Source organism: Vidua macroura, chromosome 7, assembly GCF_024509145.1.
Source record: "Vidua macroura isolate BioBank_ID:100142 chromosome 7, ASM2450914v1, whole genome shotgun sequence".
NCBI lineage: Eukaryota > Metazoa > Chordata > Aves > Passeriformes > Viduidae > Vidua > Vidua macroura.
In genome coordinates this window covers 22,291,860-22,316,847 of record NC_071577.1, presented here as the reverse complement: position 1 = coordinate 22,316,847, position 24,988 = coordinate 22,291,860, and the positions used below count along the sequence as shown (strand labels likewise).

Here is a 24,988-nt window from a genome sequence, read left to right as displayed (position 1 = left end):
GGTCAAAGGTATGGTATTTTCTCATTGCTCCATCTGTAAATCATTCAATAAATTAACTTTCTGGCAAACAGTAGATAAAAAATACTGTATTTATAGGTCTATATAGATACTCTCAGATAAAGAACAAAGAAGTGAAGAGTAAGTGTTCTTCACTTAGTTGTAACATGGTGTTCCGCAGTGAAAGAAAAATATTCATTGTTATTTACAAGCGTGAAATTAATTTTTTATATTAAATAAACTAAGGAGGCAGTTAACTACCTATTCATATAACTATTACCTGACAAGTACTTCACTTTTGCAATTAAAAAGACAGCTTGTTGAAGACCAGGCACAGTTTTTACAACAGTTTCAAGAACTGAAGCACAGTGCTTAAGAAGTGGTGAAGGAGACTGCCCAGGACTTGCAGGCTAGGAGCAAAAAAACAAGTAAATAATACAAAAAGAATGCCAACAAACTAACAAAAACCAGCATTTGAGTCAACAGGTTTTAGATGTAGATTTCTTTTTAAGTCTGAGCTTCACTTTAAACTCCAATGAGCATTAGCAAAGCCTTGTTACTTCCTTCAGTCAAAGCAGCTGTTGTTGAGAAGAAATATAAAAATAAGTTTGAAGTTTAAGGGGGCAACTTCTTGATATCAGTAGGAACACAAGACAGTCTCAGACTTCAAGGACAATAAAACACTTCAGACCTGACATACACAGAAGATTCAGGCCATAAACATTTGGTTACGCATTCTGATTTACCAGGCCAACTCATCCAACATAGCAGTACCATGAACTAAATTTCAAGAAAGCCGAAGTTAGAACGAATGATGAGAAGGTTGAGAAGAAAAGGTTCTGGTCCTGTCATGCCTACCCTCATCCCACACCACGGCACATATCCATACTGCTAGCAACAAACTGAAAATAGAAGCTGAAAAATAGCTACTTTCATGCAAACCGCTAGTACAATATTTTAATGTTTTAATTGCTCTTTATCAGAAACATTATTCCTTCCTTTCTTTCTGTTACTTTAGCTAGTTCCTGGTTTATACATTAAAAAAGGAAAAGGCAACCTAAACATCATTAAGCTCACAAATAATATTTTCATAGGTCCCAAAAGCAAAATGGAAGCCTCCACCACCTAGCTAACTCCACACTTTCAAACACCATGTGGTCCTTTTCTGCAATAAAGAGATAAAGGAAACTTCAGCAAAAACCTATCTTTTCTTTGCAAAACCTTTCTATGGACAAAAATTCAGAAAAGCTGTTTGAACTCCAAATTAAAAACCATCATTGCCATTCAATATTTCTGGAACGTATCCCAGGGAAATCTTGAGATAAGAGCAAAACCTCATAGAATGTCACTTCCTATCATCGCCATCTTTGACATGAAAGTATCACCGCTACTGATGTTTTAGACTTTCAAATACTGTCATTTTCTTAGAGATGGTAAGGCAGTTCATAACAACGTAAAGCTACTTCTTTTCCTGTTAAGATTTTAAAACTCTACATAAACATATTTATGGAAAGGTTTTATAATCAGGCTAGAAATAATAAAAGGATAACAGAAGTCAGCTCCCAGCTATTTCAGAAGAGTAATTTATTTAAGGAAGACACTATTTAAATAAAACTTAAATGTGTTTCTTCTGCTTTAAAGATGTCAGGTCCCCATTCTATTTATTAAGTTTTATCTGGCTTTGTTACCAAAACTAGAGCACACAAATTCAGCCACGGAAAATTAAGCCACCCAAGTGAGTGAGATTTTTCACTGGAATGAACAATAATATAAAAAGGCAGTATTCCACTGATTTTTACCAACACATGAAAGAATTTATGTATATTGAAAAGATATCCTAAGCTAACAAAAATATTTAATGAATAGGGTGGTCAGTGTCAACATCCTAGTCTCATAATGAGACAGCTCTATTCACTGTATCATTACAGTTTCCTAAGAGATACTAAGACAGTGCAACTACACACACAGAATGCATTGAATAAATATCCCAAGTTTCCTCAAGTGTCATTACTGTCACTTGCTCACATCACAAAATGCGTATTTTTATAATTACTTTGACTAAACAGTGGTGTAATATCCCAAAACATATTCTTCAAATAAATTCATATCTTAAAAGGGAAAATTTTCTATTTTTTTGCTTCATGATTAACTGTGCCCAAAATGAAAAATTCCCATTCTCAGACAGATGCGATCTACAGGTGCTTACCTGTGATGGACAAAAATTAAGATATTCTCTAATAATTTCTAGCAAGAAATCAGGGTTTAGTTTTTCAAAATATTCTACGCCGAGAGGAAATCCATGCAAAGATGAAAAGTGAGTATCCAGAACATCATTCAATAAAGCAAAAACGTCTTCTTGTCTCTTATGTTTTTTCATAGCTAGGACTGCATGCAGGAAAGATAATTCCTACAGGAAAGAAAAACACAAAACCCCAAACATTCTGCATATTCCAGATACATTTATCTGTTACTCATACAATATTACATAATTATTAATGTTAGCCACTTCTTTATTTTTACAGGTACTCTGAGACATTTAGTATGTTGTAAAGGACACTTGATGATTATTCTATCAATTCATTCCTTTAATTTGTGCAAGAACTTTTACACTTGTCTCATCACAAAATCCTGAAAATAATTAACATTTGCCCCTCCCTGACATTTCAAACTTACGTTCAGAGAAAAAACACAGCTAGAAAGTGATGATGTTTTTGCTCTGCAAGCAAACAGTTTGGTTGCCAAGTTAAACAACACATTGATTAAAACATAAAGAAAAAGTGAAACTTAAGACTTAATAGTACTCCATTAATAATGCTCAAGTGACTGAAATATAGAATGTGTAATAGTTAGAAGGCTACAGTTCAGATTGTAATCAAAGTATCTCAGTAAAGAAAGATGTCTCCTACCCCAGATTTCCCAATGGATTGCTGAATTTCATTAAGAAACTCCAACTGATGCTCTGCATCTTCTAATTGCCCTTGTATTAGCTGGCAACGGATAATTCCTGTAACACATGGAAAGACTTTATTGCCAATTCATCTTCCTAGTCAAGCACATGCTTTCTTTTCCAGAACTAACTTCTCCTCTCCTCAACCTACTCAAAAAGCAGTGATAGAAAAAGAAAGAATGGATCAAGACTTATGGCAATTCAAATTTTAAATACTCAAAAAAATTAGGTAGATGATACATGACTGATACATTAATATGCTATATAGCAGTTTGAAATGGTAAATCTTCAACTGGTTATAGACTAAGCAGAAGCATCATGAAGTCTGGCTTCTAAATTCAGAAAAATACAAAAAGGAAAACAACCTCAAGTACACACACAAACCATTTCTGCAATCTAAAGTTTTAATACTGTTTAAGGCCATGGCACGGTCAAAGAGGCAAAAATACAGGAAAAAATCTGACAGGCAAATATTATATATTTACACTCCATTTTCTTGACACAAATGGGACTTACTATAAAGTGGGGTTTTTTTGGATGCAACACATACATCCAAAGTATGATGTTTTGACTTGATTATGATTTTCAAGCTAATTTGGACAAAATAAGGACATGGACAGCTTGTTCTATCATGCCCTTGATTTTCTTATTTTTGTAATGCCTAAGAGTTCTCTAGTTCTTTGGTACTACAGAAATTAAGTAATAAAGTAAAATACAGCAAAATGTCTGTTCCAACTATTTCTTTGGGAGATCTAATTTAGAATAGAAAAGATTAATTTTTCAATAAGGAAGACCAAAAGACATATTCAGTAAGGAGACACTGTTGCCACAAGGAAGAAACCACACAATGAATCTGAAAAAACAAACCAGTGCTCCTGTTCTAATAGTTCTAGATTTTCCTACTACCAGTAATAGGAAAATTTGACTAATAAACAGTGTCTAGTAAAAATCAAAAGGAAGCATAAGACCTCACCAGTTAGTGCAGAAACACTTGTTTCATCAAGTGTCATAGCAGTCTTGTACCATTTTTGAGCTTCTTTCACTTTCCCTTGTAAAATCATTTGGTAGCCAAGTTCAGTAGCAAATTCTGCATTGTCAGATGCCAAATCAAATGCTCTCTGTACTAAGGTTTGTGTATGCTGAAGGATGAGCTGGTTCCGGCCACACTAATGGTAAGAACAATCTTTAAGCCTCATGCTTTTCTTAGTTTTCAGATTCAACTAGACAAACACACTGAATCTAGCCAGATCAGCAGAGACAACATCATCGCATGTAAGAATAAATTAGCCCGTAGTAATGCTATAAAAACGGTTACATTAATGTGGGGTGGATTCAAACATAAATATACAATACCATACAATAACCAATAGTTGCTTTGAGCACTTCTTTACAGCAATTTTTGATAAATACAGAGATCAAAGAAACCTCCACTTTCAAGGTTATGTGATTTACTTTGTCAGTTTTGTACAGTAAGAAGATGGTTGGTGAACATTTGAGTGTATTTTCACTGTTTCTCACTTAAAAGCAAGCAGTAAAACCGTTTTTTGAATGAGATGGCTTAAACATTGTAATTAATGCTGAATATAAGACTTGAAAAATGTGGTTACCTAGGCTACATGAATTAATCTATTTCAATTGTCCACAGTTTTCTACTTTTTAGTAGATATTTAACATCTGCCTACCAAAAAATAGAAGAAAATCGGGATATATAGATAGGTGTATGCTGCTTAAGGAAAAAAAAAGCATACTCACCGTTCTACTGAAAGCTAAAGCCATCTTACAGAATAGCTCAGAATTACGTGGTTCTAATCTATCCAGTGCTTTAATCAGGTCTCCCAGTTTTGCTGAAGCCTTGGAAAAAAAAGAATAATATAATAAGTAATAGGAAGAATTAACAAATTAGGACAGTCAAACAGTTTTCACTATAAACTGCTCATATTTTTACTATGCACTAATATCTTGAAATGTAAATTCTGAGGTTTTCAGGCTGAGGACTTAGACTTGACAACTGTTATGCCAATACTTTGGAATAGTAAAGTGACAAAATAAAATAAAGCGGACCATGTGTCTTTTATCCATGCTAGAAGAAGGTGAAAGGCTTGAGCTAAGTCTGGTATAACAGAGGCATCCCAAAAAGCAAGATACTCCGAAGAAGCTGATCTGCAAATCCTGTTTGGGCTTCAGTGTGATATAGACACACATGCTCAAAAGCAAAGCACTTCCAAGTGCTCAGACTTTTAACACAAGTTTCTCAAAACACCAAAGGGGATTTTCTGACATACAATAATTAGGTACTCAGAGTTTTTTAATAAGACTTTAGATGCAGGCATCTGAAATGTATAAATCTAAAAGGCCTTGAAATTTTTCCCTAGACATGGCTCTTAGTAGAGTGTTAACTAAAAATTCTGGAGTAAAATGTCACATGTAAACTATGTCCAGCAAGGTTTCTTTCTGGATGGCTCCAACTGGAGTCAGCAATTCTTACTACTTCTTCATATTTCCCATGATTGTTCACAAGACTTAAATTTGATTGCAAGGAGGCTAATGACTGAGTTCTTTGCAATAACTGAAAATGTGTTGAGCAACATAAATACCTTTTCATCTACAACTTGAAAACACCTACAACACAATGAAAACACTTTTTTTTTTGCTAACTTTCCACTTAAATTATACCATTTTTTATACCGTAATTAGAAAAAATACAGAATGAATTTTTGGTGACAATTTAGATCAGCTATTTTAGAACTTCCTGAAAAATGGCACAAGTGCTGTACATACAAAATACATGCATATAGCCCTGTGCAAGAAAATGGATCTTGGGAGTAGAAAAAAAAATAGTGTAGAATGCTTAAATCTGAAAAAACCCCACAACTGTCAAAAAATGGTGAACTGGTGTAACAACTATGACCTGCTTCCAAAAATCTATCACTACAAGACCTCACAATTTCCCTTACTTCAATTAATAAAATATTTAAAAATAATGAAAGGCTTACAGTAACTTACTAATTTATCAAAAGAGCATTTATACAAAAAAGGTCACTTTGATGAATCAAATCAACATGATTCAGTCAGCTGCCCAGATTAGATTTCTGTTTGGCTTGACACCTGTTTTCTGGAAAGATGAAGGTTGAAAGTTATCATTTCCTTCACATCCAGAAATCACCCCAGCAATAAGCTGGAGTAGCCACTCAGAACAGGTGAATGTATCTCCTGCAGATTAGTGCAGCACAGGACCAGCCAAAGTATATGAGAATACATAAAAAAAAGACAGCCTTTGTAGGGACCAGATGCCACATGCACTATGTTGTGCTCAGCATTCTGCTAATAAGGACTCACCTCAGATATATTTCCTCCCCTGCACAGATGATGCAGCGCCTCCATTCTTATGGCTTCTATGTTGAGGGGATCTTTCTGCAATAGTCTAAAGCCAAACAACAGATGAATGTAAAAAAAACCAAACCAAACACTTGCTCAATCACCTATTTTATCCTAAAACAGGAATAAGGTAACTTGTATTTTACAGCCATTTTACATCATGGATCTCAAACCAAAAGCACAGCTCTTATTTCATGCCTATCTCAAGAAAGATCCCCTTCCATCCAAAACGGATTCATGTACTGATGTAGCATCCTCATAAAATTGAAAGGCTGGTTTCTAATAAAACTTTATTTACTTGAAATTTATTTTTAAAAATCTGATGCAACTAATCCAGATTCATTAACAATGAATAGAAACCTATCTACTTTTGTTTCAAAATGTCCTTTGGGTCTAAGCACGGCAAGAAAAGAACTTAGTGGTGTGCTACTTCATACTCAACCTATGTGCCGTTTCAATTGTCTGCTCCCAGTCCTGCAAGGCGAGCTGTAGCTTCATTTTCTTTATGAATGCAGGGATGAAGTTTGGGAAGTTTGCAATTATCTGGTTCACAATTTCCAGAGCTCCCGAATAATTCTGTCGGACTTCAAAATACTGTGCCTAATGGAAGGAAGAGAAGCCCTATCAACAGCCTGTACAGTCACACAGGTGAGAAGATTCAGAAATTCCTTCATACAGAAACCAGGAAAAAGAGCTAGAGAGAAAGAACTCCTTCCTGAAGTAATAGTTTTACCTGAGTATCAACCACAACTAGACATTTTGCAACAATCAAATAGCAAAGGATGGTGTCTAAAGCCTGGTGTGCGTGGTAAGTGCTCTGTAACAAAGGTAACTGCAGTATTGACAACTTACTAGTCAGTTGCGAGCAAGCAATAGTCAGACGTAGCTGAAGAGTAAAATCCTTCTGTTAGGTTTCAAATACTTTTGTATGAAGTATCCCACAATTTTAGGATATTTAACACAACCCTCCAATGAAACATTTATTCAAGCTCTGAGGCACATACTGTGCAAAAACCCACATTCAGCAGGTAACTATTGTTGTTGCCCGAATTAACAATTTTCTAACTGTAATGCAATTTACAGGATAGTCCAAATACAAAATTTTCAGAAGTCAAGAATCAGAGGTTTAAATTAATTCAAGTAGAAATAAATTTAGGATTTAAATCTTGTTTTGCTTTGATGCTTTGAATTTACTTACCATATTCCAGGTGACTGTATGCATGCTGTTTTATTTTGTCTTTTTAAAACAGAAATTATGCAAACACAGTAGATTTTGAGAGTTTATTTTTTAAGCCCTAGTGAGATTCATGTCTGTCTAAACCCTAATTACTAAATAACTACATTTGACATATGCTTTTAATCTAATTCAATGGTCCACATGCAGCCAAGCACACACACCTAACCAAATACCATTTTGCACACTCTCCTGAACTTCAGTCTTCTAATATTCACTGAACAATTTTTCTACATTTAGCTTTAGAATACTAAACAAACATCAAGTCAATGAGCAACAATGCCTGTGATATAAAGTAATATGCTTTGAAACAGAAAATGTGTAAAGAAAACAATTCATGCAACTCCTTTAATGAAATGTAATCATTGATGATTACATGAACACAAATGAACACACGAAATAGACTAAAGACAACTTAAAAAGAGTGTTAACAATATTAAAAAAATCACACTACAGTTTAACTCTTGCATTTTGGCACATAGCAATTCTGTAATGTGCATAGGTATCCCGTGCAAAAAGGAAGAGACTACACATTTTTACATTTTCAAGTCATTTGAAACTCATTTTATACATATAAATAGAAAGGTTTTCCCATCTGCATAGAAAAATCGTAACAGTACACATTTAGATTGGCTGAATTTAAGCTATACTTTTCACATTGGTGTCTAAAGAACCCAAAAGTACCTACAAAGTCTGAGCTGTATCTCTGTTTCTTGGACAAGCTCATTATGCACTACTCTTATCAGCATCTCTCCAATCACGCTACAAGACAAAGATAACATTTAGGAAGAGTTAAAAGAGTGAAGGAAACTTACTTTACCAAGCAGTGCAAAAACATCATTGCCTTCCTGCAGTGCTTCATCAAAGTATTTCAGAGCTTTTTTAATGTGAGTTTCTTTCCCACAGGTGAGATCAAGCCATGCTTTCAAAATTAACCCCTGTTAACAAAATACAAATTGGATTTCTTTGCTAACTATGTAATAGAAAATTACACTAGATACAATAAGCAGAAATAACCTAAATAGAGGACTTAGAGTATCTATTTTAACTGCTTCAGAGGCATAATTATATCCAGTCTTTAGCATAACCTAACACTTGGGTAATTCATTCCAGAGTTAAATTAACCAAACAGTATATTTACTTACAGAAATAGAAAAAAAACACCAATGGCACCTAACAAGTCTAAGATGCTCAGCAGTCAGAACAAAACCTCACAAACATGACCACATTAGACAGAATATTTTCTGCAAACATTTCAGTACAATGTTTTTTTAAGATTTTCTTTATATGAGACACCAAGAAACATACTGGTGCTGCAAAAAGGGAGAAACTTGAGGTTTTTCTTCTACTTTCTGATTAAAAAAAGAAACCTTTATGTGCAAGGTAAAACTCTTGACATTTTTCAAATCCTCAAAAGTATTATTAGAAAGAACACCTGAACAATTAAAAGGCAAGATGTTTCCTTTCATTGAAGAACTTACCACTTAAAATTAATGAAATTTATTTCTCTTATGTGTTCCAAATATTAGTTGTAACTTAAGTAAATAAAATCTATTTTGAAATGCTGAATTATTTAATCAAATTATGATTGCCATCAAAACAAAAACTTAAAACCCAAAATATCACTAGCTCTTTTAGAACAATAAGAAATGGGCCTGGTATTTAAAACTCAAAGGTTAGTAGAAGTGCCATATTTTGTAATTGCTAACAATCAGGGTCATGATTTTGTTATGTGACAGAGACTGGCTGAACTTTATATAGTCAAGCATTTTTTTAAAGAAAGGCAGGTGTTGTACTTCTATACAAGGAATACATAAACTATCTTATCAAAGTAAGTGTGTACTAAACAAATCTTATTTCACCAAGTTTAAACACTATGAACCACCTCCAAAAAATCTGATGTAAACATTTAAACATAATTTCATATTACCAAACTAGAAAAAGTGCTAATCATAAGTGAATTTCTAAAAAAAAAAAAAACCTATATATTTAAATACTAATGTACTTTTTCTTTTCTATGCATGTATCTGTAAAAAAAATAAATTAATTACTTTGAATATTTTTAAATAGTTCAGCTGGAAATATTTCACACTAAGCAACATACCCAAACAATATTTCCAAAGAATAAAAGCAAGCAAACAAAACCAAACTACTATTGTTTCAATAAGCAAAATCATAAATACTGCTATTTTACCAAAATGACCTATCCTTAGTCTTTTCAGGAACTACCATATTATTGCTTCATGATGTCCTTAATTATTTCTTCATTAATGTAAGTTATTTCTACATTAGTATAAATTAGCCAATAAATTAGTTCTTATTTAAAATAACTACCAATTTAAATTAATAATCACTGTTAGTTTGAAAGCTAAGTCATTACTTAAATCACACTTTCAGAAAGTAAGGTTTAGAATAGCTGCAGATTTCTAACTCATGTAATAGATCAGACAGAAAACTATAAATTACAAATTGAACAACGTAGTGATACACACAATAGAACATTTTTGTTTGATATTACTGTAAAATAATGCATTCAGTGTTAACAGCTCTGCCTCAAAGATGTTTAACTACAAAAAATATGCCAGATTTTTTATGTTTCTCTCCTTGAACTGAAGCTGATACCTCCTTTAAAAAAATAACATAGTAGTTTTTCAGAAACCTCTTTAGAAATTCAAGATTTTAATGAACTGTAATGTCTCTATATAAGTGCTAAAGACAATGCCATATATAACACTTATTTCAGTAAAACCCTAGGCAAATGTTGACCTTAACAACAGCTAACAATTTGTATCCCAAATCCTCTGGGTATTTTTGAGCCTTCAAATCCAGATGTCTCCCTCTAGTGAGACTATCATGCTTATTTTTTTGCTAGGAATTACGAGTCTTGGTATCAAGTAGCAATACTGGCTTAAGCGCATATTATTCCCATTTATTCATTTATTTTCATTTATTGAGCCATTATTTGTTATTTACTAACTGAAAATTAATATTAGTCAACAAAAAATTATGGGAATTTACTCAGCTGTGTCAAATGAATTTATAACAGTTAAGAAGGAAAGTATTAGAACACAAAATAGTCCAGGGTAACTTCCAAACAGTATTAATGCCATAAGTCTAGCTTCAGAGTATGCATTGTCCTATTAATCTTTTACATTACAGAAAGGTAAGAACCAGTTACCTCTTTCCCACCACCAGACACTTTGATCATTCTATCAACATATTCACGGGCTTTGTCCTCACGACCAAGATGCCACAAAAACAAGCCAGCATAGTACAGAGCCTGCTGTCCTGCTGTTTTACGTTGTTCCTTCAATCTTGCATCCAACTCCAGAATAGCATCTCGATCTGAAAAGGTTTTGTTCAGAGCTCTTGTTGACAGCCTCTCAAAATATTATAAAAGAACAGCACGTAAGCCAAGGGCTTCCAAAGCAAACACTGCTTCTCTACTGTACATTGATAAACATGCAGACAACCCCACCCAATTAGTAATATTTATCAGGTACAGATGGAAAAGGCAGAAGAGGGTTCCCAACAACACAGTTGATGGCGAGGTCCCAGAAGTGGGAAGTCCCAGATGACTGGTGGTTATGCAACCTGATATCCATCTAGAAGGGCAGGAAGGAAGATCTGGTAAACTACAGGCCTCTCAACCTGACCCTGATGCCAGGGAAGGTCACCATCAGGTTACTGAGTGCTATCACACAGCACCTACAGGACACCCAGGGGATCAGACCCAGCCAGGCACTGGGAAAGGCAGAACCTGCCAGGCCAACCTGATCTCCTGCTATGACAATGGTGACCCACCTAATGAATGAGGGAAAGGCTCTCACTCTCAGAAAGTCTTGAGAGCCACAATAATTTTGCTATCCTGCCATATTAATCCTCAGGGACTCAAATAAGAATAATGCCATTAGTCAGAGCTGTTTCACATCAAATTGTTTGACAAACTGTCAGCAGCAGCTATAAACCTCCATAGCGAGAAAGATACTGCAGCAATACTTTAACAACCACTCAATGTACCTGATAAACCTACTCTTATTTTGAGAATGCAATTCCTAACAAAATTATTCCAGCTTTTAGGCTGAAGAAAGGAATATAAAAACTCACAAAATTATTTTTTACATTTGTATAGCCAGGATAACTTAAAAGATAGAAATGGCTTTAAAGACTTTTCAAGTTGCAGTTCTACTCAAAAGTACCAATATCAGATATGAGTGGACAACAATCACAAGAAGATTGATTCAATCTTCTTCTTCCTTCAAAGATTCTTCATCACAGCAGAAAAGATTTTGTGTGTGGGTGTGTATGTGTTTTATTTTAACATTCATTCCTATGCTTCAGAGTTTAGTGGTTTGGTATTTTTGTTTACAATCTTGGTAAGCATCACTCAATTCAGTAATAGACCCTATGTCAAATGCAAAGCCAGAGTAAACCTTTTTAACTTAGGCAGAATTAGCCTACAACTCTCAGGCTTTCACACAGAGCTGTTTAAAACATGAAACAGAATGTCTTAATAGGCATACCTGGATTAGGGCTCTTTTTATGGGCATAGATCAGAGCCATCATTGTACAAAGCGACACCTCTGGTTTGTTTTTAATAGACTCCAACTGTCGAATACTTTCTTGGACATCACCTAGTAAAAAAAAAAAAAGCACAGAATAAGCTATCACACCTTTCAAGACAAAGAATATAATCATCAAACATCAACCTGACTTAAATTTTCCCTTCTGTTTTTTCTTCTATGCTTTTGTTCCTTATGCATATACCCACTTTCACTTGTTTGTGCCAGTCTTTCAAACAGACAAAGGAAAGAAAATAGCATCTCAATGCAAAGAACTTGAATTATGCCAACTAATTCTGTGCTAGTTCTGCCAACTGTCAGAAAGATGAAAATCATATTTATTGTTTTATACAGGGCATTGAACAGCTCTTTTTGCTCCTGTTTCTTTATATAACCAGTATTTTTGTGTGACTATTTCTGTGACTATTAGCAAATTAGCCAATATCTTGAAAAATGATAGGATTCTTAAATAAAAACATCTGGGAGTTTGGTAATAGACACACTCCCTCAAATCCAGCATACCTTCCCAGACTTGTCTCAGCCCTCCCTATTTGGGTTATTTGTTAATATTTCCAACATCCTTGGAATATACATGTTGCTCAATAAACTTCTCAGAACAGTATAATTTACACAAAGATCCCCCCATTAGGTATTAGCTGTCAGTTTCCTGGAGACAGAGGATTCAACAAAATTAACACAGCCGCTTTGAAGGGAAGAGCTGTTAGCTGGGAGACACTAGTGAGTTTCCGATCAAATGCAATATGCGTTTGGGCAGGGCTCAAATTCCCTCCAAGGAACCCATTTGAGCCCGTCATGAAACCACGAAAAATACTTGCTATTTCTCACTTTGGTACGATGCTGTCTAGATCACTTTCATTCGAACTGGGGAGGAGCAGGACAGATGATAACACACCGATAATTTACTCAACAAGGAATGCATTCAGACTCCGCAACATCGCTTTTCCCCGCGCAGCGGACTAGGGGCTGAGTTCTGGGAGGCGAGGCAAGGAAGCCCAGCGTTTCGGGAGAGAGCGGCGCCGCCCCGTTACCTGCCCTCAGAGCGCCGTAGGCCCGGTAGAAGAGGAGCACGGGGTCCGCGCCCAGCCGCGCCAGCGCCTCGTCGGCCGCGGCCCGGACGTGCTGGAAGAGCCTCTCCTGGCAGTAGTAATTGAGCAGCGCCTGCGGGAAAGCGGCCGCGGGTCATCGGTGCCAACGGTTCGCCCCGGGACGGCCCCGGGGACACCGCGCCCACCGCCCCGTCCCGCCCCAGCCCGGCCGCCCGCAGTCCTGCCCGGCACCCCCGGCCGCTCCCTCCCTCCGCCGGGGCGGGACGGCGGTGGCGCCCACTTGCTGCACCTCAGCGTCCATCGTCGCTACCCGACGCTACTGCAGGAGGACTCCGGAAGGGTGAGGACAGCGTCCTGCCATTGGCTTGGGCGGGAAGGAGGCGGGAGAGACACGGGAAGAGAAATTCCTGGAAGGCGGCGGGGCGGGACCCCGCGGCCGAGCCCGAGGCAGCGGGCGGGAGCTGCCGGCGCCTTGGCGCCCCCTGCCGGCTCGCAGCCGGGGTGCTGAAGGGGAGTTTGGGAGTGTGTTTTATTTCCTTGCTTTTCGTGGCTGAACGTGCGGCTAAGTGGCCCGCGCTTCATACGTTTCATAATGTAACTGAGCACTTCAAGTTATGTGGCCCTTCTCTTAGAAATACAATAGCAATAAGGTCAAGTCAGATAGAGAAACTTCGGTTCCCACAGCCCCCGCCCCCCCCCCCCCCCTTCATCCTGGAGAATTAAAGTTGCAAAGACTAGTGAAATTAGGGTTTTTCTCTGGAGGTGAAAACATCCTCAGCCCTAATTTCTAGACACCAGAAACAAAGGTTGCTAAAGAGCATTCATTTGGAATGGGAGCGCAGTCTGTCCACCAGGAATGCGGGCAGTGATGCCACCGAGGACAAGGAATGGAATCCAATCTGCACGGAGTTTGTAGGAGAAGCTGCTTGGCTCTTGTGGCAGAGTGCTCAGAGTGACCTTTCCTAGCAAGTCTATTACACGTGAACTTTGTCACAAGTTCTCATCCCCAGCATCAGGCAGGTGCCAAAGAAGCACTATGTAATTAGCATTCTTGGGTTTCCTTGTTGGCCAAGACAATCCTCTGATTTTCCTGCTGTGTTTAAGTTCTGCTTGTCTTGTTCTGAAGCTACATTTAGGCTTCTGTAACATTTAAAACCTATTAGAGGTATGAGAAACAAGTTGGGGTTTTTTCTGTACTTTAAGGTAACCATTTAAGACATATTTTGTCCACATATTAATCTAAAAATACTTATCTTTTCATTTTGATACTTAGGCATTTTGAAAGTTCTAGACCTCTTTTTTCATAACAACAACAATTTCACAACAATTTTACAGAGAAAAATTTCCCTCCCTTGAAAAAATTGTTGATGAATTTCAGGGAAAATGCTATTTTATTTCTGCCACTAATCAAGCATACAGACTACAGCTGCTTATCAACTGGTTTCATATGAAGTTCAGTATTCACTGTGGGTGTTTTCACAGTAATTTGTAGGGAAATGCAATATAAAATTAGGTAAACATATAAAATGAATATTTTTAGAAATTCACTGAAGCAATTAATAAAGAATAAGGAACAGGCTCACTTTCCAGATGTATTTGTTTTTTTCCCCTATTGTTATCCACAATAACAATGGTTGCTTCTAGGAATGGGGTGCTTCCAGAGAGATTTTTAAAATTCCTGAGGAAAAGACCAATGATTTATACATTCCAACACCATTTCATCTTTTTCAGAAATGCACTCAAATGTGAGATGCTCTGTAGCCTGTTTGTGAACAGGACCCAGCAAGAATAAACTGGCTCTCAACCCAAGTTGGGGCATGTCATGGATCTAGTACTATTTTCTGTCCTCATTTGGTCTTTGTAAACTCTTGAATGCTCAGTTGTCATCCCTGTGCCTGCTCTGAGCCTCCTGGGACACACTCAGGGCAGCTCTGGTATTCGATGGCTGTGCACCCACTGCCTGGAGCTGCTCCTGAGTCACGCAGGGCAGAGCTATTGATACATGCAGGAGTGTCATGCTCACTGTCTAACACACATCAAGTAACAAATTCCTAATTAGTGACTAACAAGCAAGTCCCAAGGATTTCCTTACATGGAAGAACGGTATAGTTGCAGTAGAGGTTTTCAGTATCCTCTCATTCTGTGGTTTAAAAGCATACCCTTTTTATATTAATGTCAGATAATAAATACAAAAGGAACATACAATAAAAAATGTAATCTTTATTATTCTGACGCATTAATAATGTTCTTTAGCATCAGTTAGGGTAATAGCATTTTCCTGCATGCAGTTCACTAATACAGATTTAGTCAATAATTTTAATAAAAGTAATCTATATTTAATTTTCCTGTGTAAGAAACAAAAAATGTCCTGATGGATTGGATTATACAATTTTGCTACTTTCTCTTTGTGAAAAAATATCGTGGACCCTAGATAATATTTAGAACTGTTCTAGTGCAGCATGAATGAAAAAAAAATCTGTGAGTAAACATGATAAAAGATTCAGGATTCTTTGAAAGAAAGGTTGTATCTGAAAACTTAGGATGCAGGCACTGCTTAGACATTCAATTTGAACTTTAGACCATTTCCCAACTGCAAAAAAAAAAAAAACCACCCAAAAACATAGCTTTTTGGAAGCAAATTATGAACTTATTTAGCAGAAATTATTCATATGTTGGCAAATACTGTAAAAAATAAGATCCTACAGTTATCCATTCATTTAGTTGTATCTTGTTCTCAGGAGTTCTTCTGTGAAAAAGTGCTATGGACTGAAAGTAACAAAAATGTTGTGACATCAACCTGAAGGTAAAATTCAGTTCTTGTTTTATGTACATAATGCTGAAAAATAAAATAAAATGATTTTTACAGTATTTATATTTGCTTATAAAATCCTAACATTATTTTCAACAGGTTTAGTAGTTTTCAACATCTGTACAGTTTGGATATACATTATATGTTTTTCACTGAAAATTCAGAAATGTAAAACAAATAGGCTCCTAAATAGCTGCAAAATATTGCTTAATGGTATGGAGGAATGAGGTCTTTTTGCGTAGTTTATTTCATTTAGCTCGGATGTATGGCTTCCCATGTTTAAGAATCCTGGACAGTCAAAGGAATAGCAGCATAGGCAATATAAACATGCATTGATTGCATCCAAACTATCTATAATGGTAGATAATACATCATTTTACCTGTTGAATGCTTGCACACTACACTTATTGTGGTACATATTTGATGCAATAAATGTGCTAAAGTCATTATCTGTTTGCTCAAACATGCACCACGGGTTAAAAATTATTTACATAGCAGAGGGCTTTTCATTAACGTGTACGACATCAACCTTACTGAGAGCTGAAGATGGCTAAACAATACTGCAGGATAAAGCAGAACAACTTTATAGAGGGCTCTTTTGATCAGTTTGGTGGGCTGAGGCAGATTCATTTAGTATTCGTATGCAGAAAGACATTTGACAAAGACAATATCTGTGACTCCAGACCTAGGAAGAAGTTTGCACCTTCTGAGACTTAATGGTCTGTGCAAAAAGTAAACCATATTTACTGTTCTTGTGAGTTGTAGAGGACTTTACAGGCATACTAAGACTTGTTTGAACATGATACGATGTGAATACATTAATTAAGCACCTCAAAATCTGTTATTCCTTTCCAGAAACACTGTGCTAAAAAAATCTGTTGTTCTTTGTGACTTAATGTTATTTTCATGCATGATCTATAAGTGCAGCATGCCTTCATGCAAATAATTTCTGTGTGTATATTAGTTGTATAATAGAATACCTGGCCCTTGTACCTGTAAAGGTGTACTTAATTCCCTTCCCCAACAGAAGCCCCATTTACAAAAATAGTCACATATAATAAACAACATATGAATAAAAACAAGATGAATCCACCAACACAGATTTTGTAAAAATATGAAGTATGTGGCAGTTGAAATGCAAACAGTGGGTAGAGTTACCATATTGTTTTATGCTAAACACACAAATACTTGGTTTCACACCCCTTTAATTTGTCCCTACAGTCTGTGTAGCCATTCTTCTCTCCTCTTCAGCAGTGTCAGCTGGTAGTGAGAACAGTAACCTCCTGTCAAGGTTGTTTCTTCTTATCACAGTCACTGACAAGAGGTCACTGTCTTTTAATAGGCACTGACCTTTAATGTACAGTATATTTGTAAAAATTGTCAGTTTGGCATAGACCTCCTTCAGGAGTCCTGTTGACACAAACACATGATCCCTACAGCCTATGAACTACTTTGCACATATATGATTTTTCTTGCTATTTGTTCTTATTTCTGACCATCTTTAGCTTCCTTTTCATGCTTTTCTTTGACTGGCCTTATTACATGATCATAAGAAGGCGGACAAACTGCTGTTGATGCCGTTATATCTGTTTTCTCCGTGAATGAGTTTTCATTTAACTTGTCAATAAGGATTTCATCTTTCATACCCTGCCCAGCCCCACCTTCAGTTTTATTTTTGTTATAGATAAAGGAAGCTTGTTTTACTGTTCGTTTTAAAAGGTGACGTCTGTAAGCACGCTGAATGATGACAGCAGACACCTCTTCCTGCTTTCGTTTCAGTGTGGTTGTAATTGGTTCATAGGAAGCTTTAGAAGGATTGGATGCCATAAACCGATCTTCCATCTGTATTCTGAGGGCGTCCATCTCCCCACTTTCCCCCAAAACACGCTTTGTGAAAGCAAACAAGATGTCAAGGCAGTGAATTCTGTCACCACTCACCATGGGCAGATCCATTGCAATAAGCTGGACTTTGTTAGGTTTGGGTAGATGAAGAGGAGGCTCAAGTGCTGCTGCAAAATCAGACAATTTCTCAAATTCCATGAATTGTGTTGCATCGGGATCAAACTTCTCCCAGACTTCATAGAACATCTCAAAGTCATCCTCACTCAAGGGTTCAGCGCTTTCTTCAGTAGCAACACCAAAGTTCTCCAAAATCACAGCAATGTACATGTTCACCACTACCAGGAAGGATATGATAATGTAGCTGACAAAGAAGAAAATCCCAACAGAAGGGTTGCCACAGTCACCTTTCACAGAGCTCCCCGGATGAGCCTTGTTAGGGTCACAGTCTGGCTCCCCACTGTTGAGAATTGGGGCGAGCAAACCGTCCCAGCCAGCGGACGTGGTGATCTGAAACAGGCAGATCATGCTGTTGCCAAACGTTTCAAAGTTGAACATGTCATCAATCCCAGCTTCCCTCTTGACATAGGCAAAGTTGGACATGCCAAATATCGCATAGATGAACATGACCAGGAAGAGCAGCAGCCCAATGTTGAACAAAGCAGGAAGAGACATCATCAAAGCAAACAGCAGAGTGCGGATTCCCTTAGCGCCTTTAATGAGGCGCAGGATTCGACCAATTCTGGCAAGCCGGATGACTCTGAATAGTGTGGGAGATACAAAGTACTTCTCAATCATCTCAGCCAAAAACATTCCTAAAAAAGAAAAAAAAGAAAAAACAACAAAGGTACATTACCACTTAATCTCCATATCACAATAGAAATTTACAAACACAGTTTTAAAATTGGCAGTTTCGTGAAGCAATTGAAGATATTCTGTAGATTACACTGGCATAATTTCTGTTTTAGCAGTTACACGTAGTCTTTGCAGGTGCAGTAAATGTTGGATGATTATAACAGCTTTGATGGTTTAGCTAAATTGCAAGTTAAAATGTAAAGTTTAATGACCTGGTTGCAAATCTTGCAATGGCAGAAGCTCACCATATAGCTCTATTCAAGAAAAAGTTCACCTCCTATTCATTTTATCTTCCTTTTAATTTAATTAACAAGACTTACCTACTATAGACAGAATGACAACCACAAAATCAAAAATATTCCAGCCTATAGTGAAGTAGTAATGGCGAAGTGAAATTAATTTCAGAACACATTCTCCAGTGAAAAGGACAATGAACACGAGGTTTATCCAGTATAAAATATTTTCCATTTCTTTGCTCTGGTCATCAGTTTCTACCATCATGGTAACCATATTAAGACAAATAAGAATCATGATGCTGATGTCAAATACTTGCTGTGTTACAAAATCAAAGACCATTCCTTGGAATTTATTCTGAGGAAGAAAGAAAAAAGAAACATCCAATACAAACTGTAATTTATTTACATTTCCTGTTAGAAGAAAGTAGAAAAACACATGCAGTAAGGCTTATGAGACTTCAATAAAATTGTAACTAGTGTACACTAGTTACTAATTGAGTACTCAAATACATCAACTTAATTCAGCCTCCTGTGTTACATATTCATAAATAAAATAGTTGTAAGTGAAAACTAATTTTTTTTAATTTTTGTTTTCCATTTCTGCTGACTAATGCCCTGGTTACTGATAACTTTCAATTGGCATATTTCTGCTCTCCCTGTATCAATAAAAACTCTTTGTAAATAGCTATTTGTCTGATGTGTATAAATAATTTTACCCCTGGTCTTGGTATAGGTTTTTGTGGTTTTTTGGATCCCAGCTTTTTCATTGCATTGTAGTATTTCTTCTGCTCTTCTGTCATAAATATGTCTTGACCTCCAAAGTAAAAACATGAAATCAGAACTGGTTATAATCACATTTATATGCAGTGCTGAAAAAACTGAGTGATTCAAAAATCAAGGAGACTAAATCGGGAAAAATATCTCAGCTATCAAATGCATCTGTCTACGATCTAGGCATTTAGTCTAGAAGTCTGGACATCCGGTACTGTATCGCTCAAAAAAAGAAAAAAAAATGCAAGCAACATCTTTTTACAGTTATTTTCCTGGAACTCCAAGATATCATTTCCCTTACCTCTTTTCTTTTATAGTAAGAGATACAGTAAAGAGTATTTGAGATAAATTCAGATAGTCTGGGCTGCTCAATACTGTCACTTCTGAACTGTGATTTCAGTGAAAGAAACGAAAAAGACAAAGTCAGGTTTTCAGTACCGGAATGTGCTTTAGGTATCTCTAGTTTATCAATCACATTAGCATTGGGGCCCAAAGTCTTCAAGGTTCTTGAGAAAATGGATTATCAGACTTAGGAGAAACTTTGCTGAAGATTGAAGCACCCTTGGTACTATTAACAGCAAAATGTTCTCTTTTAAGTCTTTTATTTTGATTAGTTCTGTGTTCAATGAAGTTGTATTTAGCAAACGCATGAACCTGCCTTTGAAGTCCGACAGTGAAGGTAAAGAAGGAATTACGGGTCCTTCATATTTCTAATCAAAATCCATAGTAACCTTGTTTTAGAGACAGCTTGAATGAAAATCTATGAGACTTCCCATACCTCTTGAAGAAAAGTTTTCCTAGATAAGAGATACTTGCAGACATCTAATTCCAGGAATGCCAATGCAGACACAGGACTGAATACAGCCCTTTGTGGATGACTGTGTGGGAAGCTTGAAGATGTGGGAATGCAAGGACTGTAAGCTGGGCAGGTTCCCTGACCATATACCTATACGTTTCTACATGTACAGCGTCCAAAAATCTTGCTTAGTATTTCTCGTTATTAACATAAACCCAAAGACAGTGACACAGTCCAGTAAAATAAAAATAAACTAGTAATTCATAGCTGCTTTAGTCCTTGAGCTTTCATTGCTTTATCTATTTAAAGAAAATAATTTTAAAGGCAAGCATCTCCTACTCAGACAATCTATACCAGTGAGATTATCTACATCTGCACTGTGAAACAATAAAAGAAGGTCCTGAAATAGTTACAAACCACTCCTGCTCTATATAGTTTCAGATTGTTCAGTGCCACAAAATTGAACTTGAATACTTGGGATCAGATCATTAAAACATCATCTTTAACTGCATGAAATGATTTTGAATGATTTTTTGTTTGATGGAATGATTTTTTGTTTCATAACTAGCTAGCTATTTTTGTGTGTGTGTGCTCATAGAATACTAAAAATCAAGAAGGAAAAATCCTAAGAAATTATGAGTGCTTTAATGTAGGGACCTAATTAAGGGGTTGGATCATGCAGGAAGACTTAATGAAGTTTAGTTATGAAAAAGCAGAATGACTTGAGGAAGACCAAACTGGGAATTGACAACAGAACGTTCTGTCCTGCTCACAAAATGAAAAATCTTATGACTTTAATGAATACTGCAGGTATGATTTTGTCATAACATACTGCAGCTTTTTGAATTTTGAACAAGCTATGGGTGTACTTTCCATATATTATGCACCTGCAAAAATGCATTATTTTAGAATATCTTTAGAAGAGAAATGAAACAATACTTATCTTCTTTTTTTGCTGATTGAAGTTGTCAATAATGACACCAATGAACAAATTCAGGGTGAAAAAAGACCCGAAAATTATAAAGATGACAAAATACAAATACATATACAAGTTGTCTTCATACTTGGGTTGCTCTAACACCTAAGGGGAAAAAAAAGTGAAATATGATTCCTAAGACTTCATGTGAAAATTTCAACCAAACAAGTGGCAACCTTGCACAAAGTGTCACCAATATTTTGCATTTGGACAATATTCCTATCACTTACATCAATATATTTTTTCTATTCTACCTCTTGCTGATAGCACCTGGCAGTTTGCATTCAGCTGTCCACATTTTGTTAACACAATCTCATACTAATCAATTTAGTTTTTTCATTCTATTGTATGGATATAATTGCTTATTTAGGATAAATACACACTTGTAGATAGACAGACCTCAGGAAAAAAAAATATAATTTAAAATATTTGCAGTACTTACATCTCTTGAGTCAATAGCTGCATACATAATATCCATCCAGCCTTTAAATGTAGCCTGTAAACAGTACACACCTGTTTAAGCATTCTAAAGACAATTCATTTAATAATTTCCTGCAACTCAGTACAGCACCAGGAATAATTAGTAGCATTAGATTTCTAAAGTGTTTTGCCTCTTGGCTCTCTATTCAGCTGCTCATCGGATATACTGCTGTGTATCCCATTACTTTGTATTAGATATGAACATTTTAAACAGTAAGTAGGATTAATTTATTTCTGATTTCTGTTTAACAAAAATTAGAGAAGGTATTTTAGTTCATCAAATCATGTCAGCTGCAAGAGCTATGTACAGCTGGGTGTATAGCCTTATGTAACTGAGTTGCCACCAATTAAGGCTAATATGTAGTTCCTCTGTCCTGAGTCAGAAAGGTGGCAACAAAATGGAACCAAAAATTTGATAATTTCAAAAAAGGTATTTTCCTATAATCAGAATATAAATTGAAAGATTTTACCTGGTTTAGTGATTCTATGTTCATTTTAAATACAATATATTGTGCTTTACAGAGCCTAGATGTAGATGTCTCATACATTCTGAGATAAAGTAGTAGGAAGTATTTAATGTGCATTGAATACTTAATATGCCTCATAAATGACAGCATTTACTAAAATTTTGGAGGTATTTCCTCTGCCCAAATCTGTACATTTCTGTATTTGACAGTGAGGTGTAGATTGCTTCATCAGAATGTTCAAAACAGAAAGTAATTTACTCTGTTGTGGCAATTAGTTCTCTTTTAACTAGGCAACATCTCCAGGTAGAAATCACTTGGTTTTTAATCCAGTTGTGCCCCAAAAATAGAGCAAAAAAAGGAAATAATTCTATGTTGTTTAAGCCTCATTACAATTTTGCAAAACAAGACTGCAGATCATTGGTTCCTTCATTGTCCTTGCCACAGAGACCAGTTGCAGGATAGAATCAGGAATGAAACACATTTCATCCATGTTTTTTACTGGATCACCATCATCTTCAGGTTTCATTTCTAGTGGAAGTTTCAAAAAACCTCTTTTTTATGCAGGACACAGAGCAGTTTGGCATCATCCTGAAGTGAACTTAAAATGAGAAGAAATTATTTTCTTAAAGGAAAGGTCCTTTACACTTTTGGAACAGTGGAATACTGAAAGGAGCATGATTATCCTTAGATGCAAATCCAGTGTGCAGCAACTTTCACATCTTGGGGTCAACACAGGAAATATAAAGCTCAGGTAACTAACAGTATGATGGTGAAATCAAAATATAGTATCAGAGGACGAATAAATCAAGAATAAATCTGAAACAAGTAGCAGTCAGCTGAAGAATTTAAAGTCCTCGCAGAATGCTTGGACTGCAAGGGATTAGGAGAGGTAGATAAGGTCTATTTATGTAATTACTAATATATGCTTAATTTGTTCTCAAAGGCTTTTAATGGTGAATGCACCACAACCTTATTAAAAATATGTATTCTGGAGCTTCCTTTTATTATTTCCTAATGCTTACATCCTTCTGTTGCCATTTAAGACTCACCTGTCATAGCCATTACATATTTGGAGAACTGCAGGAATCACCTTCATGCAGCATCTCTTACTTTTTGCAAATTGATGGTTGCCATCTTTCTTTTTTAGGTAGTGATCACTGTTCCTTTAGTCTTCCCATGCAACTCTTGTTTTCCAGAACTCTGATCACTTCCCTTATTTTCCTCTGAGCTCTATTACAATGGTTCATCTCTAGTAATGGCAACTAAAACAGTATTCAGTATTTCATCTAACAAGGTCTAAATAGGGCAAGATGATTATATCATGTCTTACAGTGCTACTTTTGTTTCTGTCTTGGTACACTACTTGCATTTTTTGGTATATCATGACTTGAAATTAGCACTTCAGTCTGAAACACCACATGAAGATAATGGGTAGAGTTTTTCTTCAGAAAGATGATGCAAATGATGGAGTGGCACCTGTGGAAAGTGTGTGCTGTTGCCTCAGATTCAGACACATGATGATCTTTGCATATCATCTTCCAGGCAAAACAGAATAATTATTGGCTTTTTTTGAAATTTATTGGTTTAGCCTAGATTAAGTAGAGTCAATGAAAATAGACTAATTTTAAAATATTAAGCTTCACCGTCATCACTAAAGTACTGCACTATAAACAGACAGTACCCTTTAACTAGTGATAGGAAATAGAGCTAAAGAACTGAGCTGTATTATTATTATTATTATTGTTTTTGTTATTGTTGTTGTTAAAAAGGAAACTTGAAAAGAGTGTGGGGTGGAAAAATAGAAATATAACATATTGCTATCTTGTGATTTCCACAATGAGGTTCATAAAATTCTAAGACATTAAAATTTTTGAAGAAATTAAGAAAGAGAGTCAAGATATCCCATTCAGTGAAAGCATCATGTCTGCTGTAGATGCATAGACCTGTTTATATTTATCTGCAATGTGTTCTCTTTAAGAGAAATAAGGTGTCATTTGTGTATTTTTGTATCCTGAAAGAAAATAACACAGAAAATGACCAAGAGATCAAATGATTAGTTTCCATTTTGCATATGACCATATAAAAAATATTGTATCTCCTCAGTGACACTAAATCAGGAATAATTAATTGATTTCAAAGATTACAGCAGTATAACTGAAGTCAGCATCTGTTGCAAATGTTTTTTTTTTTTTTTTTTTTCTGCCAGGGAGATTTCAATGACACATTCAAATGCAGATTCAAATGTAGTTATAAAAAACAATGGAACAAACATCTCCCATCTCCTTTACTGTTAAAAAATCATAGTTTTTTTCTCCCCCTGATAAATAATTTCTAATGAAGTTTTAAGTCATGCTGGAGTTTTACCACTCAGTTTCTTTACCAGAAAAAATCACCACGAAGATTCACATTCCCTTTTGGAGATACAATACCATCTTGCTTTTAAAATACTAACCTGCTGGAACTTTGAAAGTACCCTAAAGTTTTAGCCTTAGAATTCAGCTTCTGATTTTTTTTTTACCATACACTTCAAGAGATGTGTGGTCTTACTGATATTAGTAACAGTAGAGTATAATATTG

The 24,988-nt window shown here is 36.0% G+C and overlaps 2 protein-coding genes across 3 annotated transcripts in view; both read right to left on the bottom strand.

The window, feature by feature from the left end:
* Positions 1-13,562, bottom strand: part of TTC21B (tetratricopeptide repeat domain 21B) — a 35,683-nt gene extending 22,121 nt beyond the window's left edge. The window contains exons 1-12 of one of the 2 annotated variants that reach the window (XM_053982756.1): positions 13,472-13,562; positions 13,165-13,294; positions 12,077-12,187; positions 10,732-10,898; positions 8,369-8,491; positions 6,762-6,919; positions 6,281-6,365; positions 4,697-4,795; positions 3,918-4,110; positions 2,904-3,001; positions 2,204-2,404; positions 278-407 (exon numbers count right to left, since the gene is read on the bottom strand). In XM_053982756.1, coding sequence (XP_053838731.1) covers positions 278-407; positions 2,204-2,404; positions 2,904-3,001; positions 3,918-4,110; positions 4,697-4,795; positions 6,281-6,365; positions 6,762-6,919; positions 8,369-8,491; positions 10,732-10,898; positions 12,077-12,187; positions 13,165-13,294; positions 13,472-13,483 — 1,507 coding nt within the window. In that variant the 5' untranslated portion in view covers positions 13,484-13,562. The remainder of the gene's footprint in view (positions 1-277; positions 408-2,203; positions 2,405-2,903; positions 3,002-3,917; positions 4,111-4,696; positions 4,796-6,280; positions 6,366-6,761; positions 6,920-8,368; positions 8,492-10,731; positions 10,899-12,076; positions 12,188-13,164; positions 13,295-13,471) is intronic. The other variant, XM_053982755.1, reaches the window with a different exon arrangement.
* Positions 13,563-15,382: 1,820 nt separating this feature from the next.
* LOC128809856 (sodium channel protein type 1 subunit alpha-like) overlaps positions 15,383-24,988 on the bottom strand; it is a 91,344-nt gene continuing 81,738 nt past the window's right edge. The window contains exons 23-27 of the mRNA XM_053982235.1: positions 21,907-21,960; positions 21,432-21,569; positions 19,638-19,742; positions 19,006-19,276; positions 15,383-18,645 (exon numbers count right to left, since the gene is read on the bottom strand). Of these exons, the coding sequence (XP_053838210.1) occupies positions 17,477-18,645; positions 19,006-19,276; positions 19,638-19,742; positions 21,432-21,569; positions 21,907-21,960 (1,737 nt within the window). The 3' untranslated portion in view covers positions 15,383-17,476. The remainder of the gene's footprint in view (positions 18,646-19,005; positions 19,277-19,637; positions 19,743-21,431; positions 21,570-21,906; positions 21,961-24,988) is intronic.